Source organism: Schistocerca nitens, chromosome 2 (genome assembly GCF_023898315.1).
Source record: "Schistocerca nitens isolate TAMUIC-IGC-003100 chromosome 2, iqSchNite1.1, whole genome shotgun sequence".
NCBI lineage: Eukaryota > Metazoa > Arthropoda > Insecta > Orthoptera > Acrididae > Schistocerca > Schistocerca nitens.
The window spans coordinates 4,547,481-4,573,224 of NC_064615.1; the positions used below are offsets into that span (position 1 = coordinate 4,547,481).

General features: G+C 38.0%; 1 protein-coding gene across 1 annotated transcript in view; it reads left to right on the top strand.

Annotated features, from left to right (window-relative positions):
* The window catches only part of LOC126235667 (ATP-binding cassette sub-family C member 4-like), a 311,483-nt gene that overhangs the window by 145,939 nt on the left and 139,800 nt on the right, over positions 1-25,744 (top strand). The window contains exons 4-6 of the mRNA XM_049944390.1: positions 5,928-6,132; positions 13,652-13,877; positions 21,796-21,952. Coding sequence (XP_049800347.1) covers positions 5,928-6,132; positions 13,652-13,877; positions 21,796-21,952 — 588 coding nt within the window. The remainder of the gene's footprint in view (positions 1-5,927; positions 6,133-13,651; positions 13,878-21,795; positions 21,953-25,744) is intronic.

Below are 25,744 nucleotides of genomic sequence, written 5' to 3' on the forward strand. Positions count from 1 at the left end.
AGAGGCTACAACCCTGTCTCACTCCCTTCCCAACCACTGCTTCCCTTTTGTGCCCCTCGACTCTTATAACTGCCATCTGGTTTCTGTACAAATTGTAAATAACCCTACGCTCCCTGTATTTTACCCCTGCCACCTTTAGAATTTGAAAGAGAATATTCCAGTCACCATTGTCAAACCCTTTCTCTAAGTCTACAAATTCTATAAATGTAGGTTTGCCCTTCCTTGATCTTTCTTCTAAGATAAGTCGTAAGGTCAGTATTGCCTCACGTGTTCCAACATTTCTACGGAATCCAAACTGATCTTCCCCAAGGTCGGCTTCTACCAGTTTTTCCATTCGTCTGTTAAGAATTCGCATTAGTATTTTGTAGCTGTGACGTATTAAACTGATAGTTCGGTAATTTTCACATCTGTCAACACCTGCTTTCTTTGGGATTGGAATTATTACATTCTTCTTGAAGTCTGAGGGTATTTCGCCTGTCTCATACATCTTGTTCACCAGATGGTAGAGTTTTGTCAGGACTGGCTATCCCAGGGCCATCAGTAGTTCTAATGGAATGTTGTCTACTCCTGGGGCTTTGTTTCGACTCAGGTCTTTCAGTGCTCTGTCAAACTCTTCACGCAGTATTGTATCTCCCATTTCATCTACATCCTCTTCCATTTCCATAATATTGTCCTCAAGTACATCGCCTTTGTATAGACCCTCTATGTACTCCTTCCACCTTTCTGCTTTCCCTTCTTTGCTTATAACTGGGTTTCCATCTGAGCTCCTGATATTCATACAAGTGGCTCTCTTTTCTCCAAAGGTCTCTTTAATTTTCCTTTAGGCAGTATCTATCTTGCCCCTAGTGAGATAAGCCTCTACATCGTTACATTTGTTCTCTAGCCATCCATGCTTAGCCATTTTGCACTTCCTGTCGATCTCATTTTTGAGACGTTTGTATTTCTTTTTGCCTGTTTCATTTACTGCATTTTTATATTTCCTCCTTTCATCAATTAAATTCAATATTTATTCTGTTATCCAAGGATTTCTACTAGCCCTCTTCTTTTTACCTACTTGATCCTCTGCTGCCTTCTTTACTTCATCCCTCAAAGCTATCCATTCTTCTTCTACTGTATTTCTTTCCCCAATTCCTGTCAGTTGTTCCCTTATGCTCTCCCGGAAACTCTGTACAACCTCTGGTTTAGTCAGTTTATCCAGGTCCCATCTCCTTAAATTCCCACCTTTTTGCAGTTTCTTCAGTTTTAATCTACAGTTCATAACCAATAGAGTGTGGTCAGAGTCCACATCTGCCACTGGAAATGTCTTACAATTTAAAACCTAGTTCCTAAATCTCTGTCTTACCATTATATAATCTATCTGATACCTTCTAGTATCTCCAGGATTCTTCCATGTATACAACCTCTTTCATGATTCTTGAACCAAGTGTTAGCTATGATTAAGTTACACTCTCTGCAAAATTCTACCAGGCGGCTTCCTCTTTCATTTCTTAACCCCAATCCATATTCACCTACTATGTTTCCTTCTCTCCCTTTTCCTACACTCGAATTCCAGTCACCCATGACTATTAAATTTTCGTCTCCCTTCACTACCTGAATAATTTCTTTTATCTCATCATACATTTCATCAATTTCTTCATCCTCTGCAGGGCTAGTTGGCATATAAACTTGTACTACTGTAGTAGGCATGGGCTTCGTGTCTATCTTAGCCACAATAATGCATTCACTATGCTGTTTGTAGTAGCTTACCCGCACTCCTATTTTTTTTATTCATTATTAAACCTACTCCTGCATTACCTCTATTTGATTTTGTATTTATAACCCTGTATTCACCTGACCAAAAGTCTTGTTCCTCCTGCCACCGAACTTCACTAATCCTCACTATATCTAACTTTAACCTATCCATTTCCCGTTTTAAATTTTCTAATCTACGTGCCCAATTAAGGGATCTGACATTCCACGCTCCGATCCATAGAACGCCAGTTTTCTTTCTCCTGATAACGACGTCCTTGTGAGTAGTCCCTGCCCGGAGTTCCGAATGGGGGACTATTTTACCTCCAGAATATTTTACCCAAGAGGACGTCATCGTCATTTAATCATACAGCAAAGCTGCATGCCCTTGGGAAGAATTACAGCTGTAGTTTCCCCTTGCTTTCAGCTGTTCGTAGTACCAGCACAGCAAGGCTGTTTTGGTTAGTGTTACAAGGCCAGATCAGTCAATCATCCAGACTGTTGCCCCTGCAACTACTAAAAAGGCTGCTGCCCCTCTTCAGGAACCACACGTTTGTCTGGCCTCTCAACAGATACCCCTCCGTTGTGGTTGCACCTACGGTACGGCCATCTGTATCGCTGATGCACGCAAGCCTCCCCACCAACGGCAAGGTCCATGGTTCATGGGGGGGAACACTTTGTAGGGATATGGAATGGTACGATCACATCAAGCAGGAGGTAGACTTTGGTTTCTTGGTAGAATACTGGGGAAGTGCAATCAGTCTACAAAGTATATTGCTTGCAAATCATTTGTGCGACCGTTTCTAGAATATTACTCAAGTGTGTAGGACCCATACCAAATAGAACTAGCAGGGGATATTGAACATATACTGAGAAGAACAGCACGAATAGTCACAGGTTTGTCTGATCCATGGGGAAGTGTCACAGAGATATTGAAGAAACTGAACTGGCAGGCACTTGAAGACAGATATAAACTTTCCTGAGAAAGTCTACAAACAAAGTTTCAAGAACTGGCTTTAAATGATGACTCTAGCAATATACTACAGCTCCCTATGTATCACTCACATATGTATCATGAGGACAAGATTAGAATAATTACAGCACATACAGAGGCATTCAGTCACTCATTCTTCCCATGCTCCATAGGTGAATGAAACAAGAAGAAACCCTAATAACTGGTACAGTAGGACGTATCCTCTGCCGTGATGGGAGTTTGAGAAGTAGGCCTATAGATGCAGATGGAGATACTGAAAGTTGTCATCTGTCTTTGGATTCAGGCAATTAGTGCAAACACAAAAAGAATATGTAGAAGCATAATACCCCACCAACCAAGTAGAAATTGTAGGCAGTCAATGAAAAAATGTATACCGTATCATGAAATACACCAACTTTGCCATCAAAGGACAAATCAGTAATAGAGAAAGAAGGGTTCAAAGCCTTCAGACCATCCAGGGCTTGTTTTTCCTGGTTAATCTGACGATAATCGTTCTGTTGAAGCTATGGGAACAAAATGCTTCATGAGAGAATAAGAATGTACTCTGCTACCCAACCCTTAATTAACACACATTCTTGAAATAATTAGTAAGAAAATCGGATTGACCAATCCCATTGATAAAATAGTTCTCGTAAGTCGGTGGATTCGAGATTCGCACGGATGAACTGGCACTCTTAGTACAGGCGAGGTCTGAGTATAAGAGCACACATAGGATCTGCAGTGGGGAGGGCAGCTCATATTAATTTCACACTGAAAGGCAATGTAGTTTTGAAATTTCATAACAAATGGCTCTGGGTAGACTTGCTACTGGTCAGTTTCCATCACACGTTCTGGCTTTCTTCCAACTGATACTGATTTGTATGGTTGTCTCTCTCTCTCTGTGTGTGTGTATGTGTGTGTGTGTGTGTGTGTTTTATTGTGCACTACATGCTAGGGGGTGCGTTGCCTCTGGCATCAAGCTGGACGGAGCACACGGTTTAGCATTAGTGTGGGGTCTCTTCCACCCTCACAGATGCAGCTTAGTGTGGAATGGTCAACGAATTACTCAGCACGACCACTTCCTGATGTAGATATAGGTAGAAGATATGGGTAGTGGCTGAGAGAAAACTACTGGAAAGAATGATAAGCAAGACAAACAGGTTGCTGTATAGTCCTCAGGCTGCATTTCAGTATAGTGATAGGAAAACATATATCACACTACAAGTGTAGTCCACCACATCATTGATGTTTCTGTACAACAGCCTCAGGCCATCTACAAGGACTGCTTGCCCCCTCATGGAATGAGGAGTGTCAGTCTGCAATTGGTTGCAGGCATTCACTCTGTGCAGGTTGAAATGCTACCCAACTGCCGAGAACCTCAAAGTCGTTTGGGTTGCAAGGGTGTATTATTGTTGAATTATTGACAAGAGAAAAAGAGATAAAATTCTTGTCGGGTGTGAGAGATGGGTGGGCTGTTTGTTCTTTTTTGAGCATTGTTGTTTTCAGCCAAATATCCCAGCAGGCCAGGAATGGGGCCAGAACTGATTCCTACAATAAGTGGGAGTCCTTTTATAGGCCACAGAAACCAAAAGTACCTTTGCAAGAAATCGTTGCTGTTGCTCTTTAAAGTTAAGTGCAGTTACAATGCCCCAGTAGTGAAAGCTGGTAGAAACAATCAATTGTCACAGAGTGTGTGTCTCTTCTTGCAGAGTCAAAGACTTTATTTTTTATTTTATTTTTTAATAAGTATCAGATAAAACAGGATTCCACATTTCACTTAAAGGATAGGCTTTGTCTCTTTTTATAATATTATCTGCCAGCCTAATTTAAATTGATTCTTTTAGAACATAGTCCTAAAACTGAGACACAGGAACCACTATCTGTGTCTCAACATACATCATTCTTTGTTCCACAGCTAGATAGTGCCCCTCCACTGCAGATTTCTCAGGTTGCAGTAACAGCATGTGGCAATGCTGCTTAACACATCTCTAATGATTGGTGAAAATTTTCTGGCCAGTATATGTTTTCCCACAATGGCAAGAGATTTTGTAAGAACCAGGCTTGCTTTGCCCCAGATCATCTTTCACTGCGCCAAGGAGAGCTCCAATCATGGCTGGTGGGCACAACACACGCCTAATATTAGGTATATCATTTTGAAATTCTTCCTTATCTTTGAAGATGCATTATTAGCAGCATGTGGTAGAAAACAACTGATCTACAATCATCATCTACTGGTTCTGAGGAAGGTTCAAACTCCATTGCATAATGGATCTGTGTGTCAGTGTAGCTTTTCTGCTTAAAAAACAAGCTTGAAAGGTGTTCTAGTTCTCGTGTCAATGTTTTTGGATCAGAGATTGTGTGAGCCCTCCTTGCCAACATCCTCAGGACCACTGTGCATTGGTATGGTGGATGAAAACATACCACATATAGATACAGGTCCGTATATACTGGTTTTTTATGAACACCTTGTCCCAGAGTCCCATTATCCTTCCTGTAGATCAATACATTCACAGAAGGAAGCTTTCATTCACTATTGTGAAGCTGATGCTGGACTGAAGGCAATTAAGGTATATATAAGAAAGTGAAGCAACTATTAAAAACTGCATAAATAATTAATATTTGATAAACTACTATAAACTGGTTGTGCTTGCATAAGCTAACTTTAACACAGTAACACTGAAAGCTTCAGCTGAGGAAAATCTGTTGCATCCTCCCATATAAACAGCTGCTGTGTCTCTCATATGGCTAACTTAATATCTACCAGACTACATTGGTATTTATAATAAAATAGCTGTCACTGAAGTGTAACAAACATTGTCATGCAGCTAACAGCAACTTTCATTTTTAATTCTAGATATTCATATGATTTGGGAAAATTGTGACTGAAGGGTAAGCTTGCAGTTATTTTTGAATTTGTAGGAATTCTCAGTCTCGTGCTTTAAATTCATACAGAGCTTGATGATGGAATTTGTACCAGAATACGGAACCCTAATTTGAACCGCAGACCCAAGATATGGTTTATGTGAATTTTATTACATCAAACATTTTATATCTTTGCAAATGAGATTTTCAGCTTCTGTAAGCAACTAGCTTGTAAACTGGTCACCTTATGGCAATAATTCTGTAATATAGACCTAGTATATTTCTGATGCTGACATGCACATACACAAATGTACAAACCAGTGAACATAAAATATTTTCTTAAATTATGTTTTATTTATTGCAGGATTTTAGTTCCAGTATTTATGGCATTGCTACTAACGTACTTCAATCCCGAGACAGAAGTGTCAAAGGACCAAGCATTTTTGTATGCTGCTATTCTACTACTGAGCAGCTTACTGAATATTTTCATAATGCATCATACCTCTCTTATATCACAACGAATTGGCATGAGAATCCGAGTAGCGTGTTGTTCGCTCCTTTACAGGAAGGTAAGCACCTTAGTTATGTATTTTAGGATGTGAGATTTATGAAGGGATGTAATTAACAATAACAAGGAAAATAATTTACTGAGAAATTTAAACCTACACATGTGATGGACTAAAAGTTTCTTGGCAGGTAAAAAGCAACATTACTATGGCTAGTGTAATTAAGATACACACTCAAAACTACATATGAACTTAAAATTGTGATCTGTCTTACTGAAAAATAAATAAATGCTAATAATAGTAGATATCATCATAAAAGAGCTAGTAAGTTTAAGAGGGAGACCAAGAGATGAATACACTAAGCAGATTCAGAAGGATGTAGGTACTTGGAGATGAAGCATGTTGCACAGGATAGAGTAGCATGGAGAGCTGCATCAAACCAGTCTCTGGACTGAAGACCACAACTACAACTAACATACTTAACAGTGCATGAAGACTCAAGAAAATATGTGTGGAGGTCATAGCCACACATCTTGTAGACATCTGTTTAAAAGGTTAGGAATTCTTAAGCAGCCTCACAGTACATTTACTCAGTAATGAAATTTGTTCTCATCAACATGGAACATTTTAAAAACAACAGTGACATTCATAATTATAATACCAGAAGAAAGAAAGACTTATACTAGCCTCTACTTAACCTATATTCGGCACAGAAAGGGGTAAACTATGCTGCTGTAAAAATTTTTTTATAAATTACCTGATGAAATAAAATGTCTGACACACAGAAGTAATAGTTTCAAAAATAAATTGAAATCATATCTCCTTGAAAACCCCTTCTATACCATAGATGAATTCTTGAAGAGGAATAAATAAATCTATAGGTATAATATATGCATTTAGTGCCATTTAAGGGAATAGGGTAGGCAATAAAAATTTTAAGCTTAAAAATGGAACACATAACTGACTAACTAACTATATGGGAATATAAACTACATGCACATAGACTGGAGATGGAGCATTTGTGGAGTGGTACAGCATTTATGTTGGTGAAAACAATCAGGAGATCAGTCAAAGCACTTTGATACATTTTAGGGATATTTTTGTGTTTTGAAGCAAGGTAATGTGCTGCAAAAGAGTGGAAAGGCCATATGTGTTCCTCTCCCCTGTTTCCCTTTTGCATTTCACATAGACAGGGAAAAAATGATCTTTATGAACCAAACTTGCATCCTGTCCTACCCCACAGATCTATCAATTCCGTGTCAGTTTGAGAAAATAATTGGCCTTCACTGTATGCCACTACTCCTTGAAACTGGGCTCTAAAAGCTTCCAGTATTGTTGCACCTTCAATGTGTAATGTTTCTACTCATGTTATAAGCCCATGCCAAAGACTACTAAGATGTGAGTATAGAAGGCATTCATATATATCTGAACATTACCTGCAAAATAATATACACGCACCTCACATAAACTATACTCCTCAGTTAAGTATGTTGAAGACACATATTATAAAATGGTAGCCTTAGTACATTTGGTTACTGCTAAACACAGCTTATCATTAGTTTTAAAGTTTTATTTTGTAAGAAGTTGTTTGTGCTTTACTTCTTCAATCCCTTTCCCTAGCATGAAGCTAATTGGAGTAGCTCCTCCTCCTCAGATCAGGGGTACACAGTTGTCAATTTTAATGCCAGAGAGCTCAGTCAGTGAAAACAAAAATGCTATCAACATTTTAGCATTTCTCAGATCCCACGGCCAGTTCTTTTCCTGACTGAAATCCTATGGTACTTGTATAGGATTTGTGTAGCAAATATATTGTACTTAAACCATCATCTCCCAGCAGTATTTCAGAACTAGAATTGAGGAGGGGGAAAATATGCTTCAGAAGCATTTCACCAACACCAAATGCTTGTGGACAGTAAATAATCAGTTATATTTTATATGCTCTGTAGATTCTTTGATCATTCATATTGTATCTTAACTTTGAACAGTTTACTGTTAACTGATGCAGTTAACCATTCTGTATTGTCAGATAAATAGTATCTTCACATCACAAATGAAACTGATTTTAGTGAATACGTGCTATGGAAATGCAAAACTGCACTGGCCATTTGATCATATACCATATTAAATGACAGTAATTATGATTGTTTTCTTTTGGATTTTTTCCTTGGTGCAGAAATTCTCTTTCCATGTTTTGTTAACTCAAGATATCCACAAAAAATGAAAAATATAAATTTTGGTGTAAAAGAACCGTTTCAGGAAACTAAATGATTCCCGAAGTGCAATATAAATAAAACATGGTATGAGGATTGGTAACTTTGATTGATAGAAAATCACAGAGTGAAATAAGCTCTTTATTAGAAACCAAACATGACATACTAACACTGACAAAGATACCAAAGATACATGTGATGTAAGAGACACTCAGACCTTCGCCACACTCGTGCATTGAAATAAACCCAGTGGTGACAAGTGAAAATTTGTGCTGGACTGGAACTTGAACCCGGATTTCCTGCCTTATGCAAGTGGTCCCCTTAACCATTTCGGTTATCAAACACGCTTTTCATCCAACCCAAATCTCAACTTGCTGCATACTACACATGTAGCATCCACTGTCCCATTATCCTCATTGCTTGCAGCTTCACCTGATAGCAGCAAGAATTCGGGCGTAGTTGCATAATCCACACTGAAGGTATCATTATTTGACTTGCCAGGTGCCTATATAGTATTATGTGTGTGGTGTCTGTTCTTAAGGACATGTCTGAAAAAACAGACACCATTTTTGATTCAGCATCTGCATATACAGATGATGTATGAGAAGCTTGGATCTCAGCTGTGATGGACCGTTTAAATAAATTTAATGGTGATAAGTGAACATTCATGTCAGACCAAGACTCAGACCTGTATTTCCCACTTTACATAAGCATTCACCCTACCTGTTTCTGCTATCTGAACATGTTTTCTGTCCAAACAAAATTCCCAACTTGTCACATACTGTACCTGTAGCACCCACTGTCCGTTAATCTCATTGCTCACAGCTTCACTTGATTCCTACAAGATTTTAGATGTGTCCAAAAGAATAGACACCATGCATATAATAATAAATATGCACCTGAAGCAGATTATGCTACCTTTAGTGGAGATGTATACTTTGTCTGAACTCCTGAAGGAATCAGGTGAAACTGCAAGCAGTGAGGGTAATGGACAGTGAACGCTACATGTGTGGTTTGTGAGAAGTTGGGAATTTGGGTTGGATGGAAAGTGTGCTCAAATAGCCACAGCAGTCAGGGTGACTGCAAGCATAAAGCGAGAAATCCGGATATGTATCCCAGACTGCACAAATTTTCAATTGTCACCGATGGATTTATTTCAATGCCAGATTGTGCTTGAGGTCTGAGTTTTTCTTATGTCATGCTTATATATGGCAGCTGAATCAAAAATAGTGTTCATTCTTTTGGACACATCTGACAGTATGTTTTGTGAACAAATCTGCCAGCTGTTCATAAGAACACATGTAGCGAACTTCAATGTTATTGTTTTCAACATATTTACATATGTTGACTTAATGTTTATGTGTTTGGTACTAATGTTTATGTGTCTGGTACATTTGTGATGTTACATATTTTGTAATAAAGTTAATAGCACTTCAATTTTCAACACAGAGTGTGGTTGATTTTTCTAACTGAAAACCAAGTTCACTGAGAAAACTATGCCAGTAAATAACTACAGTAGTAGCATTTGAATGTGGTATGTATTTAGCCTCCATTTGTGGTCTTGTTACCATTTCTGCTGACATAAACAACATGACACAGTTCCAGGTGCTAACAAGCTTACATAGCCTGTTTCTGGCTGGTGAGTGTCACAGTCACCAGCAAAATCAGCATCAGAGTAGACCACCAGTCCAGCAGAGTTGGCTTTGTGCCTTATGGTGAGGTCGCTTTTCCCCTACTTCATAATCCCTTCAACAGCACACCAATGTTCAAGACCTGTGTTATGCAAAAACCTACTTACCATGCTCATAGGGAACATGACGTCAGTCGATGAGACAGTTGTTGCAAACATTAAGCTACCTACTGCCTGTAGTAGGAGTTTTTGTCCATCTCCTTTACCTTACGTTGGTTTACAGAAGATTGACCACTGTGCACACATAGTCCCAGGATCAAAAAAGGTGGAATCTGGTTTCGAATCATCCATACTGAGCTTCTAAAGTAGACAACTGATGTACTCTTGCTGATTTATGTAGATTTCTTTCACAGAATGATTGTGACAAAGTCTCTTGTGCCAGATCAGTATGGAATTTAATGATGCAGAGCACACCTGTAGCAGATACAGACATTTAAAGAACATTTGATAACACTGATTATCCGTCTTAATTCCTGCTGCAACTAGACTTGAACTGCAAATTTCCATTCTCCTGTCATCAAAAAAACTTACATTCCTCTTTTTGTGATAACTTCCACAAAAAATACTTTTTGTTTAGCCCAGGAATGTATAATGTGTTTTCTGAAGTGTTAGAGTGTCATTTTCCTCCAACCTTTGCTTTAACAATTAAGCTGTCTGAAGTTTGAATGTAGGAGTCTTTAGTCTGAGTTGACTTAAAAGTGTTAAACCAATCCTTGTGTGATGTCATGTGGTTTGATGCAGAACTGCCAGCTAACCACATGTTTTCACGACCTGGAGCAGAAACATTTGCTTCTTCTGCACTTGTAAGTCTGGTGCTCAGAATTATTTCTTTGTGTTGAGTTTTGCTAAAAGTTTTTTGCGCGCAGATTTAAAATGTCTCCTATTTTGACAATAATGTCATTCAATATGTTTTTCACCAACCATGTTAGATGATTTTTTGTTCTTTGAATTGAATTTACTTGTTTTGTTCACAGTAACTGCTTTGAAGATCATTGACTTTTCATCACATTCTAACAGGTTTTTTTTTTCATTTTTCAATAACCTTGGAATCAAATTATCAAGCATATATTGATCTACAGATCGAATCTGATGCAGTCAAAAAAAAAAAGTTCTCAATTTTTCTGGCAGGATCCTCAAAATTGTAATATTTTGTCTACTTTTGTAACAGATATCATCAGTATCAGGTAATGCTTGTACTAAAGACTCAACTTTACTGGGTGATGATATGATCAACAAACTTCTCCTTCAAGGCCATTTTATTAACTGCAAACTGCTGTTCGTGAGTAGTCTTTAGGCTGACCCGCATGACAGCTGCATCTGCGCAAATCGTAACACATTGCAATTGGTCAAATTCCATTGCAGTAGATTGCATTTAACTCATCCCAACCTGTTTGACTATCATCAGCCTCATTTTGCTTTAGCTGTATGACCCTAATGATATCAACGACTTTTCAGCCTGAAAAATAATTTGCAACTGATATTTTCACAAATGAAAACTCTTACTATCAAGTTTCTGGATACCTCAATTTGTCCAGACTCAGGGTATTATTAATGGAATGTAACAATATTATGAAAAGGACACTTGCTACTCATCATTTAGCGGAGATGCTGAGTCGCAGATAGGCACAGCAAAAAGACTTTCACAAAATGAGCTTTCAGCCAACAAGGCCGTTGTCGAAAGTAGGCAAAACACACACACCCACACCCACCCACACACACCCACACCCACCCACCCACACACACACACACACACACACACACACACACACACACACACACACACACACACTTGACCACAGTCACTACAGACTGTGGTCACGTATGTATGTGTGTGTGTGTGTGTGTGTGTGTGTGTGTGTGTGTGTGTGTGTGTGTGTGTGTGCGCGTGTTGTCTACTTTCGACACTGGCCTTGTTGGCTGAAAGCTCATTTTGTGACAGTCTTTTTGCTGTGCCTATCTGCGACTCAGCATTTCCCTATATGGCGTGTTGCAACTATCCTTTTCTTATATTGAGACTTAGGGTATTATTTAGTTCAGAATAGTGAAAAAAGTTTTTCACAAAAGAATTTTATCATCAAAACTTGAGCATCACATATGCCTTGAATAAAACCATAACTGAACACTGACGTCACAAAATATATGTGTAAAAGATTGTCTGTGCCCATAACCTGATGTCAGTAATTGTGGTTAGTAGAAAATCACACAGAGTGAAGTAAGCTCAAAGTTGAATGACACAAATGCTCTTTATAAGAAACCAAACATGACATAGTAATGATGATGACAAAGAAACTGAAGATATTGGTATATTTTTAATGTCTCAGAGCGAACATACATCTGTGCTTGGCGTGCTCACATTATTAATGAATAATAAAGGTGAGGCTGTAAATGATAATAACACTGAATATAACAAGCTGATTGTTGACAGAAAAACATCTGTGTTCGATTATGCAGAAGTTACCACTACTAAGTGACAACCACTTTGTATGCTGATAAATTGTAATCTTATGAGGATTTTTTTTTCAGTTTGTTTAAAGATTGCAGTAATTGTTCCTTTAGATGAGTAAGATGATAGGTCATGTGGTAATAACTACTTTCCAATTTCTTTTACCCAAGTATTTTTTTTTACAAGAACATAGTAGAGCATCTGTTGTACTAACAAATATATAAACAGTTCTATCAAAATACCACTCTGAATGATTCTCAGTGCAGTTTTATGGCAAATTCATCAACAGTAGAAGCTACAGAAAATTTTTCAACTTTACTTAGCACCAGTGAATCAAAACCATATGTGGAAGCCCTGCTTATTGATCTGAGCAGAGTATTTGACTCTGTGGCACATAATATGTTGGTATATAAAATGTTGAATGTTGTCAGTAGAGATTATAACTTTCTCTAATAGAATTGCATATTAGTAATTCTAGCAAACTCAGGATATTCACAGTTGTAAAGCTGTAGTTTACATATATCATAGCAGTATACGTGAAAGGAAAACAAAGGAATTTGACATAAAGCAGAATATTTTTCAGCATAGTACTGGAAAGAAAATGGAAACCGATTCTCCAAGAGACCAGGCCATAAAAGCAAACATCTCATCTAAAGACAACTGTCTAACAATTTGTAATAAATTGTGTTCTTTTCTGAGTTCACTTAGCGTTTCACTATTATTAACTCATACATGATATTTAAGCAGTAATCTTTGTCTGCGTATTACCCTTCTTCCACCTCTAAACTCTCAGGTTTCCAAATCTCGTCCAATCCAGTCCCCAACAGTCGGTCTTTCCTTCTCATCCTGTGCGGCAAGTCTCCCCTGATCCGCAGTTCTGGGTGACTTTCCCAAAATCTACACCTTTTCTTAGACCTCTCCAATCCTTTTTCTTCACCCAACTTCCTTCCCCTTCAAACCTTCTGCCTGAAGAAGGACCCACTGGCTCTGAAAGCTTGCCAATTACAACTGTCTTTCATGTGTGTTCTGCCACCGCTTGGTGAGAAGATTGTTTATCTATCCAATTAAAGTATTGTTTCAGTTCTTTTTGTGTGTCTGTGTGAATTAATATATGTATTGTTTTGTGTTCAGTAATACCGAAGAACAAAGGCAAAACAAATTTCACAAAACAAGCAGAGAAAAACAGTTGTTTTGCTTTTTTTGTCAGTATAAGAATTGCTTTTTATGTTGTGTTTCTAGGTGATACGGCTGAGTAAGACTGCAGCTGGACAGACTGGTGCAGGTCAGATGGTAAATCTTCTTTCAAATGATGTCAGTCGCTTTGATATGGTACCCATGTTTATCCATTTTGTGTGGCTAACACCACTGCAGACAATTATTGCTGCTTGGTTCATATGGGAGGCTGTAGGATGGGCATCAGTTATTGGGATAGTCGGAATTTTTCTTCAGACAGTCCCTGTACAGAGTGAGTATTATTGTGGTCATCTGCACTGTTTTTTTATCTGTGATATAACAATGGGAACTCAGATCTCAAGAAAAATTATTTAAATGAAGGGAATATACTTCAGACTATATTAAAAATACATACCTTCAATTTTACTGCCAAAATAAAGGTAGGAATAATGAAGACAGACATACAAACACATAATAACCTTTTTAGGAAATGGAGTCTCGTTTCTTATGTTAGATTAGTCATATTATTCCTCCCATGGTCCCAGAGTGCAGAGATCCTCAAGGATGAGGAACATGTCAGAAAAATAAAGACAGGCAATAAACATTTCAAAAGAGTTAATGATCTTATGTTCCTCCCACATGTTCTAACTGAAATATCCCTTAACTGTATGGAATAAGTTAAAAATATTTAGCAGATTTTTTTCATTTATAAATTCATATAAAATTTAACATAAATACATAAAATGTATATTTACATGAGATCATTCCTGAGCTGTTGTAGCCAAGCACTATAAAAAAAGAGTTTACAACAATTTCTTAGATATATTGCACTATTGCATTGAAGTGGTGTAGGAGTCAGTTGCAACATAGAAGTAATGTTATGTATATGAGATGTGTTCAAAAAAAGATTGAACTTTGAAATACCATGTAAATTGGCAGAGGAAATGTGCTGCACGTACCGAGTGCACCTAGTGGTATGTGTAGACAGCAAATTACCATTACCTTTGTTTTACTGTGACCGTTAGTTGCCTAACTGCAGCTGCTGAAGTAAGTCATTGCACCAGCTGTTCATCGGATTAGTGTCAATGTGACAGTGAAAGAGCTTGAAAAATAGTGTGTGTGTGTGTTTGCTATCCGCACTGGGAAATTTTGACCTTTTTGTGAGGATTCTGGATTCCCTTCTGTACTATCTGTCCGACAGGAACCATCAATTATAGTCTGTAGTGACATCAGTGTAGACTTTCTAAAGGATTCTGATAGGAAAAATGACCTGGAAACCTTACTTGGATCCTACAACTTGATCTCAGTAATCACCTTTCCAGCACTGTTGGGTACAGGTAGTAGGACCCTAATTGATAACATTTCCTTTGGTGAACTTAAAGCAAGAAAATAACTGTATCCACAGTAACAAATGCTCTCTCTGGTCATGATGCACACATAGTCAGGATAGATAACGTAACTAATCAGAATGGACATTAAACAACCATATAAAAAAAAAACACAGATAACTTGAGGGATTTAAAGCATCTTTTGAAAGGAAAATGGAATGCATCTGTTGACAAGAACAAGTATAAATTATCCAGCGGTTGAACACAGCAAAAACTACTCAAAATAGCTTGTAAAAGTTATTAAAAAATCAAGGAACGTGTGGACCTACATGATGTCAGAAATCAGTAAATTCAACCACAGATTAAGGCTGTATGATATGTAGTGAAACAAGAGGCAGGACAACCAGACACAAAACAAGATAACATCACTGTTGGACTGAATGGAAGGGAAGGGGCATAAATGATGGGTCACAGGTTACAAATATATATAGTACAAAGTATAGGAACAAATTCATCTGATTTTGGTGGTGTTTCCAATAGAGTACTAAAGATCTGTTCGAATATAATAAGCCCTGCCTTATCTGACATATGTAATGCATCACTAACTCAAGACATTTTTCTGGAGAGACTGAAGTGTGCCATTGTCAACTCTAAATAGAAACGTGATACAAGAGATATCAGTAACTACTGATCTGTGTCATTGCTGACATCATTTTCCAAAATTTTTGGGGAAGATCAGGTATTCTAGAATAGTATGTCACCTGAGCAGCAATAACATACCCAGCAAATCACAGTTTGAGTCTCAGAAGAGTTGCTCTATTGAGAATGCAACAGCAGAAATAAACAATTTTTGCCAATAAGAAGTAACTGGATAGATCTACTCACCAAGCAGCAACAAGAGAACACATATAGAAAAGGATTTTAGTTATGCAAGCTTTTGGAGGCAGTGGCTCCTTCTGCCAGCAGAAGAGCTGAAGGGTAGGGAAGAGAGATGAAGGAAAAAAGTTAGCCACAACCCCAGGTCAGGGGAGACTTACCCTCATCCCATCTGGTAAGTCTGCCCTGACACAGGGTTCTGGGTGACTTTTGTGAACTGTACCCCTTTTCCTAAACCTCTCCAGTCCTTTTCCTTCACCCCTCTTCTCTATCCTTCAACCCTTCTGCTGGAAGAAAGAGCCATTAGCTCTGAAAGCTTGCAAACCAAAAACTTTCTTATGTGTATGTTCTCGTGTTGTCGCATGGTGAGTAGATTTTTTATCTATCCAATTACTTTCTATTGAGAATGCCATTTACATGTTCACTCGCTATATTTAACAAGCATTAAATAATAAAATGGTGCCAACTGGTATTTTCTGTGATCAATCTAGTGTATTTAACTGTGTGACAATGGACAATGTCATATCTGACCAAAAGCATGCAAAAAGTTGTTCTTAAGTAATTCAGCGAATGTAGTCCAGAGTCATTATTTTAATTGGGAAGAAACCACATATGGGGTACCCCAAGGCACCAGCTTAGTTCCACTATTGCTCCTCGTATATGCAAATGATCTTCCATGTAAAATACTCATACGGCAAGCAGAATTATTTCTTTTTGCAAATGACACAAGTATTGTAAGCAATCGAAGTACACATACAGAAATAGTATAAATGGTAAAAAGTGTTCTTAAAAGTATCATTGACTAGTTTTCAGCAAATGGTTCTCACCCTCAATTTTAAAGACGCAACATATTCACTTCTGCAAATATAGGGACACTACACCAATGATAAGTGTAACACATAGTGAGGAAATAATAAATATGGTGCAAATTTCTAATTCTTACATATCCATATTAGTGAGAATTTAAACTGAAAAAAGCACGTTTTGGAACTTCTTGAAACTTAGTTCATTCACATTTGCACTTAGGATCATTGAAAATCTTGGGTAGAGACAAATCAGTAAGTTGAAATATTTTGCATATTTTCATTCATTAATGTCATGTGGAATAATGGGTAACTTATCATTAAGAAAGAAAGTCTTCATTGCTCAGAAATTTGCTGTAAGAATAATATGTGGTGCTCACCCACAATCATCTTGCAGACATTTATTTAAGGAGTTGGCAATTGTGACTATTGCTTCACAGTATATTTATCCCCTCATGAAGTCCGTTGTAAATAAGCTATGCAGTTCAAAAGGAACAGTGATAAATGTAATTACAATACTGGAAGGAAAAATTTCATTCATTACTCCACATTAAAATTGTCTCTAGCTCTAAAAGGGATGCACTATTCTGCAACTAAAATTTTTGATAGCTTACCCTGTGATATAAAATGTCTGACAGACAGCAAAGTAAAATTTGAAAACAATCTGAAAAACTTTCTCCTTGCTAACTTCCTTCTATTGTGTAGAAGAGTATCTGTTGTTATAATGTATAAAGAGTGGTGAGTAAAAATTAGTAACTCAGTTCTGTATATTTTTTCTGTACAAGTGATTCATAGAACATAAACTAACTGAGGAGGACAGTATGAGTCATGTGCAGTGCTGTGAGTGGCTTAAGTGCTTTGAACATGCCAGAATGTTATTCTACATTCGTGTATGACCCTCCATCCAAGATAACATCCTGCATCCTCCCTACCAAGAAATTATTAATGTACTCCCAAATTTCATTTAATCCCCATATGGCTACACTTTTGTTAATGTGCATTGACTAGGCACAAATTTCATTTGATTCCCATATGACCATACTCTCATTAATACACACTGATATGCTGCCGAGTCAGATGCTTTTTGAATGTCGAGGAATACTACATCTACATTATTACCATTGATCCATGGCTTTCAGGCACTTGTATTGAGAAAAGTGTGAGTTGCATTTTGCATAACCAATGTTTCCAGAATCCATGTTGGTTGGGATGAAGGAGGCCATTCTGTTGAAAGTGCATCAGTACATTTGAGCTCAGAATATGTTATATAATTCTACAACACATGGGTTTCAGTAATATTGGATGGTAGTTTTGTGGATGACTCCTGCTCCCCTTCTTTGAAATGGATGTAACCTATGCTTCCTTTCAACTGCAGGGCTCATCTTGTTCTTTGAGCACCCTATGGTATATTATAGTTACAAATAGTGGGTAACTCAACTGCAGATTCTGTATGGAATCTGACAGGGGTTGCATGAGGCCATGGCAACTTGTACAATTTCAGTGACATAAAGTCAGGAGCGTTTTTTAAAGCAGGTTGGTTTTATTCAGGATTCCAGTGCACCATGTTATTTCCCACTCTTTGGCTACAAAGCCCTATTTTGCAACTTAATCTTCTTTCAATGTGACAGCCTTACACCACCTTACAGAGAGGTCCTGTATGCTCGCATGCTACCATTCTACTGATTGATGTCAGAGCCAATGTCTTGCTGCATCAATAACCTGCTCATCATTCATGTGCTGCTACCCACAGAGTAGATCGTTCATTGTGCCAAAGACAGATGAAGTCAGAAGGTGTGAGATCTGGGCTGTAAGGTGGATGAGGAAGAACAGCCCAGTAAAGTTTTGTGAGCTCCTCTCTGAAGTGTAGACTTGGTTGAGGCATTACATTGTCATTGAGAAGGGGATGTTCATTTACATTTTTGAGGCAATGAACGCACTGAAGTCATTTCTTCAATTTCCTCAGGGTAGCACAATACACCTCAGAGTTGCTCATAGCTCCATGAATGAAGACGTCAAACAGAATAACCCCTTCAGAGTCCCAGGAGACAATCACCAGGATTTAATCAGTTGAGGGTGTGGCTGTGAACTTTTTCTTCAGAGGAGAGGTTTTGTGGCATCACTCCATGGTTTGTCATTTTGTATGTGGTTCAAAGTGATGAACCGATGTTTCATCGCCTGTGATGATGGTTGACAAAATGATGTTCATGATCAATCTCGTAACATGCAAGCAATTCTGCAGAGATAGTCCTTTATTGCTCTTTATAGTTTTCCGTTAGGCAGCAAGGACATCAGCTGGCTCACGCATTTGAGCACCCCAGCTAGTGAATGAGTGTGTCAACACTACCAACAGAGGTGTCCAGTTGAGCTGTGATGTGTTTCATTGTGATCCATCGAGTGAGAGTGTCTGCATCACTGCAGGAATCACAGCCGTGTGCAGCCAGCCAGCATGCAGGAGATTGGGCAGGTTTGCACAACCTTGTTGTGACGATGGTAGATGCCTCGCCCAGTGACACACTGTGCTTTTGTTGACTGTCGTGTCTCCATAGACATTCAGCAACCACCTATGAAAATCTGTGATGCTCTGGTTTTCTACCAAAAGAAACTCAATTGCAGCTCTCTGCTTGGAATGCACCTACATTACAGATGCCATTCTGAAGGCTGTATATGGCGCCACCACCTATCGAAACTTCACAAAACTGTAGGGGCTGAAGCAGGAATACTCTGCAATGCCCCACAGCAAATTCTGCATTTTCAACTGAAATTGGCTGAGAAAAAAATATGTTTAATTACTTATTGAACATGCCTCATAGTTGTGGAGCGAGAATCAAATTGTGATTGTCCTCCTGGACCCATCTTTATAAAGGAGCATAAGGATGTGGACTTCATAAGGATGTGGACTTCAACATCCCTAAATTTCGGAATACCTTCTTCATATGAGATGCTACTGTTTTTTCACCCAGTTTAATGAATATATGAATCCTCCTCTTTGTTTTAGTTGCCTTTTGTATTTTGATGATCACTGCTGCTGCAACTCTCTCATGGTTACCAAAAATCTCTAAGAGGTCAAGTCCATTTTTTGCCATTAGATTTTTTATGTTTCTGTCATGGGTTCATGAGTGTGCATTCAAACTATCTGTCACAAGTAATTTTCAGAGAAAATATTTAGTGTTGTTTCACAGGATGTCTTGTTACACTAGCCATGTACAAAACTGTAGTTTTCCTAATCAGATGTTCGATGATTAAAGCCAGTGATGACAGTGTGATTAGGAAACATCTACACAAGGAAGCTTAAGTTTCTCGTAAATGTTTTGGTCATGTCTTAGGGCAAGACTGATGGTTGTTGAAGGGATCTAATTACAAGTTTATGCCTCCCCTTGATACTGTCCCTTGCTCGAACTATCTCACATGCAGCTTCAATTTGTATCTCAGCTGGTTTGAGTTTCCATCTCCCATTAATGCATTCTTTGAACATACGTTTAGATTTACCTCAGAGATCTCACTGCTGACAATATTAGGATTTAGCCAGCTTTTTGTTACTAATATTATGTGCTGTTTGCAAGTGTTTCAGGCTTTGGCACTTTGATCTGAATGCTTTTGCAGTTGATCACTAGAATTTTCATAGTCTCATCTGTGGGGGTCATTTCTTTGGATATTACACTAATATCTTCTACTTCGCTACTGCTATCTTTATTATGTGGGTTGGATGGGGAGTTGCCTAATCTAACAAAGTCTTTTGTGTGTCCCACACAGCTACGTACCTGATTAGCAGCTCTGATATGTGGTGCACTGCTTTTGTACTTGGGGAGACCCTGCAGTTTTCAAACTTATTGCACAAGTCTAGGAAGTTCCTGCCTAGAATGTCACCGTATCTTCACAGTCTCTGGTTCAAGCTTTCTGCTCAATTCAGATTCAGGGGCCGTGATAGTTTCCAGAGAAAATGCTGCAGATAGTGAGATTCCTTTAAATTCTGTGAACAAGACTGGTGTTCTCAACATTCTCTGTCAGTTGCCGGAATAATCTAAGTTTTACCTAGGAACCTGGAAGATAGCTATTATTCTTTCCAACATGTGTTACAATTTGCTGTTGGTCCAACCAGTTCCCTCAGTGGATGCTGGAACAGAATCCTCAACAATTCATATAAATTTATTCTACATAGCTTATGATTTATAAATAACTAAGATACCTTGAGGAACTTATGGCTGTTTCAGGATAACACCAGAAGTACAAGGTAATTGTAAAGCCCGTGAAAAATTTCAAAAAATTGATACGGATAAATGGACAAGAACAGTGTAACAAATTATACAATGTGAAAAAGGCAAATTGTCAGAGTTTTTTTTTACAATGTTTATATATTTTTTTCTGTGTGTCTAGTCTTTATCATGTGCCATAAATCTAATCCGTAGTCCATTTCCGCCCCTACCTGACCCAGAATATCAGGAGTGACAGTAAGAACAGTTGCTATAATGCTGTGCTGCAAGTCTTTGAGGTTCTGCGGTACTGGTGGAGCATACACACTACCATTGATGTAGCCACACAAGAAAAAAATGTGAGACGTCGAGTCTGGTGACTGTGGCAGCCAGATCAACAACAGCAGTGTGGCCTATCCAGCAATGTGACAACATCTCATTCACATAACCTCATTCACAATTGTGAATTACTGAAAGATTAAATCCCTGCTAACAGTTTCAAGTTGTGACATGACACAACTGCAGCAAGTCAAAGTAGGTGATTCCATTGACAGTTCTCTCAGCAAAGAAGGAGGATCCTCGATTTTCTGTACCAATTCATTATGCTGTTGTGAACTGGATGTGTCGTATAAAACTTGCCAAGGAAAACTCTGTGCACACTCTCTGCTGATTGGCAATTTGCAAATTGTAGCATGTAAAATGCATTCTCTGCCCGATTCACAGCCATTTTCAGCAGCTGCAGTTGGTGGTGCCCCTGTTGACGTTTCCATACTAACCTGTTGGCATCATGTTCAAAACAAACTTTCGGAGTTTTCACAGACTGTATTCTTTGTGTCATTATATTTAGCCATTTACAAATACCAATTTTTTAAATGGACTTTATAATTTTGATGTATTTGTGTTGTCACCAATTTCTGGTCTAAATGCCCTAAAACAGTACCAGGTATTACTAATGTGTTATAATGCTGCTAGCAGCAGAAAGAAAGCCATCAAATAATTCATTTAAATCTTTACAGGTTATATGAGTCAGCTGACATCAAAATTCCGTCTTCAAATAGCTGTACGGACAGATTACAGAGTTCGTATAATGACTGAAATAGTGTCTGGGATACAAGTAATTAAAATGTATGCTTGGGAGAAACCCTTTGAAAAAGTTGTTGAAATAGCTCGAAGGTAAATAAAATGAAATAATTCTTCAGTATAGTTCTAAACCAATATTTATTATAGTGTTTTTTTTCACACACAGAGTAATGTTACTATAAATGTACTAAATGATTAATGGAAAATCTCATATACAGATGTGAAACAAATACTAACAAAGAGATAGAGGGGCTGGCCAGTACTTACCTCAGCTCAGTACAGCCGATAGGTACACAAAAGACAGAACTGAAAACTTACATTCCTAGCTTTCGGAATAAATGTTCCTTCATCAGGGAGGAGAGAGGGGAAAGAAAGAGAAGAAGGGAAAGTGGATTCAGTTGCTCACAACCCAGGTTATGAAGCAACAGGGAAAGGAAAACAGGGAGGGTAGCAAGGATGGAGGCATGGTTGTCAAAGGGAAGCCAAATATATTCTACTGTAAGTACTGTGCCAGCTTCAAACCAAAGAGGATACATACAGAAGTAAAGAGGTAAATAGTATAAAGATAAACACAACTATGTAGGATGTACTTTAATTTCTGCTCTTGTAACACAAACTTATTGTAGTATAGATGTGTGATTTAATGGATAATGTATACATTTTCTGTAAACAGAGACAAAATAATGAGAGTAAGAAGTCTTAAATGGAAAATACGTGGCAGTTGGAAATACAGATTATTATTACTTAGAAGACATAGCTAATTCAGAAGCAATGATAAATGAATCAAAAATATCTCGATAACAAAACATAAGTAAGAGACAGGACAGAATCAATGGTTGAAAGGTTGCCAATGAGAGACAATATAGGGTCACAAAATAGGACGGGCGGAATAAATGAAAAAGTGTAGGTGACAATCCAGTATATAAAATGGACCATAGCAGACAGAAATACTCACACAACATGTTTTTCAGATCCCCACTGTGAAGAAGGATGTTGAATGAGTCAAGAAGAATCACAGTAGAATAAGACAACTATTAGAGACTGCATCTCAATCTAAAGTAACAACAATGGTTGATGTTAGTGTGTGAACATCATTAATGAGGTGCTTAATGAATTATCAACATACATATTAGTTAAACTTCTTTATAAATAGAAGATGCACTACCATGAAAATATCATGTATCAGGAGATTTAGGGAGTAGGGAAAAACAGCGGAGAAAAAATTGTATAGGAGAACATGTAAAGTACCAAGATTTGACCAGAACAACAAGATGAAAATATTGATAGCGGTTTTGGTTTTGTATTGCTTGATATTGTTTCAGTCTTGTAATGTTCAGTACAAGTTTTCTGATGAAGCACATGTTACATTTGAGATTATACAGCAACAACAATTTTATTTACTGTTTATAATTAACATGAACATGAAATTTCCTGGCAGATTAAAACTGTGTGCCAGAATGAATGTCGAACTCGAACCTTTGCCTTTCATGGGCTAATGCTCTACTGAATGAACCACCAAAGCATGACTCATGACTCATCATCACAGCTTAACTCCTGCCAGTACCTCGTCCTGAATTTCCAGAAGTTCTCCTGCAAAATTTGCAACACGAACATTCCTGGAAGAAAGGATATTGTGGATACATGGCTTCGCCACAGCCTGGGCAACTGCCTCTGCAATATCCTTTCCTCCAGGGGTGCTAGTCTTGCAAGTTTTGCTGAAGAACTTCTTTGAAGTTTGGAAGATAGGAAATGAGGTACTGGTGGAGGTAAAGCTGTGAGGATGAGTTCTCAGTTGTGCTTGGGTAGCTCAGTTAGCAGAGCACTTGCCTGCGAAATGCAAAGGCCCAGAGTTCAAGTCTCGGTCTGGCACACAGTTTTAATCTGCCAGAAGGTGGCATATCAGCACACACTCCACTGCAGAGTGAAAATGTACATATAAACATTATATTCTTCTAATGATATGGTTATAATAGAGGGGAAACATTCCACGTAGGAAAAATATATCTAAAAACAAAGATGATGTGACTTACCAAATGAAAGTGCTGGCAGGTCGACAGACACACAAACGAACACAAACATACACACAAAATTCAAGCTTTCGCAACAAACTGTTGCCTCATCAGGAAAGAGGGAAGGAGAGGGAAAGACGAAAGGATGTGGGTTTTAAGGGAGAAGGTAAGGAGTCATTCCAATCCCGGGAGCGGAAAGACTTACCTTAGGGGGAAAAAAGGATGGGTATACACTCGCACACACACACATATCCATCCACACATATACAGACACAAGCAGACATCTGTCTGCTTGTGAGATGTCTGCTTGTGTCTGTATATGTGTGGATGGATATGTGTGTGTGTGCGAGTGTATACCCATCCTTTTTTCCCCCTAAGGTAAGTCTTTCCGCTCCCGGGATTGGAATGACTCCTTACCTTCTCCCTTAAAACCCACATCCTTTCGTCTTTCCCTCTCCTTCCCTCTTTCCTGATGAGGCAACAGTTTGTTGCGAAAGCTTGAATTTTGTGTGTATGTTTGTGTTCGTTTGTGTGTCTGTCGACCTGCTAGCACTTTCATTTGGTAAGTCACATCATCTTTGTTTTTAGATATATTTATATTCTTCTAAGCTACTCATCATATTAATTTTACATTAAAATATAGAAGAATAAGTGAGGATGTAATTTTGAAGATAAATATATGTCAAAAATACTGTAACTTCCCATTATTTAATTTGTTGTAGTCATAGAAAGTATCATGTAAAGTTACAGAATCCTGAAATTTTACTCAAGTTGTTCAAGACCACAATTTATTATTCATTAATTACATATTTACCTTTTGATTACGGAAATGTAGTTGGCTTTACACCAAACACTTATATGTTCTGAAATACTCCGTAGCATTGTTATGTAAACAAAGCATATTACAAAAATTTGGTCAAAAACAAAAAATTTAAAAATAGATTGTCATTTGTCAGTTCAAAAGATTTTCATCATTGTCTTATCAGCAATCATTTTATTTTGTTAAAAATGCATTTGTGTAAAAATAATCAATTTTTAATAGACATCCTGGAATATTCCAGCATAAAATTGTATTTACTTAAAATAACTACTGCATAGTACAACAAACTGTGTGTTAGTATAATATTATATTTAAGCTCAGTGAGGCTGACGAAGTTTTAAAAAAATGTGACAGATGTAATACAAGAGCAAGATAAATCACTGCTGATGATGTTTACCAGTGAAATCAAAGCACATTTGGTGTAAGTATGTTCATTAAACACTCAAAAGATGACTACTGTAAAATTAAATAATATATTTTAAAAAATTATAGGCAGTGACGTTCCTCTCCAGCCATTGATATCATGGTGACCTTCATATGTAACGTGTGTGACAAAAATGAAGTGAAGCACCCAGAAGGCTCATGGGTTGAGAGGGTATTTGATGTTATTTCAGTGATTACAAAATCAAGTAAAATTTTCAAATAACTTGGCAGTATGAGCCCACTTATCAGTATGATGTTGCAACCCCTCTGCCCCAATGCATGCATTATTCGGTTGGCACAAAATCCTCTTGCGATGCAAGCTGGCCCACAACTGCTGAAACTTTTCCTTGATATCCCAGATATTGGCACTGGGACTGAGTTGACATCTGAGCTGGTGCCACACATTCTACAGTGGATAGATGTGGGGATCTTGCTGGCTATGGAAGTACCTCATCATTAGACAGACACTTCATAGAGACATGTACCATGTGTGGACGAGCATTGTCCTGTTGAAAAATGGCACCACCATACACTCACATGAGAGGTAACACACAAAGATCCAGGGTGTCTTTGATGTATCATTGTGCCATTAGAGTTCCCTTAGTCATTACCAACAATGACTTGGAAGTCGTA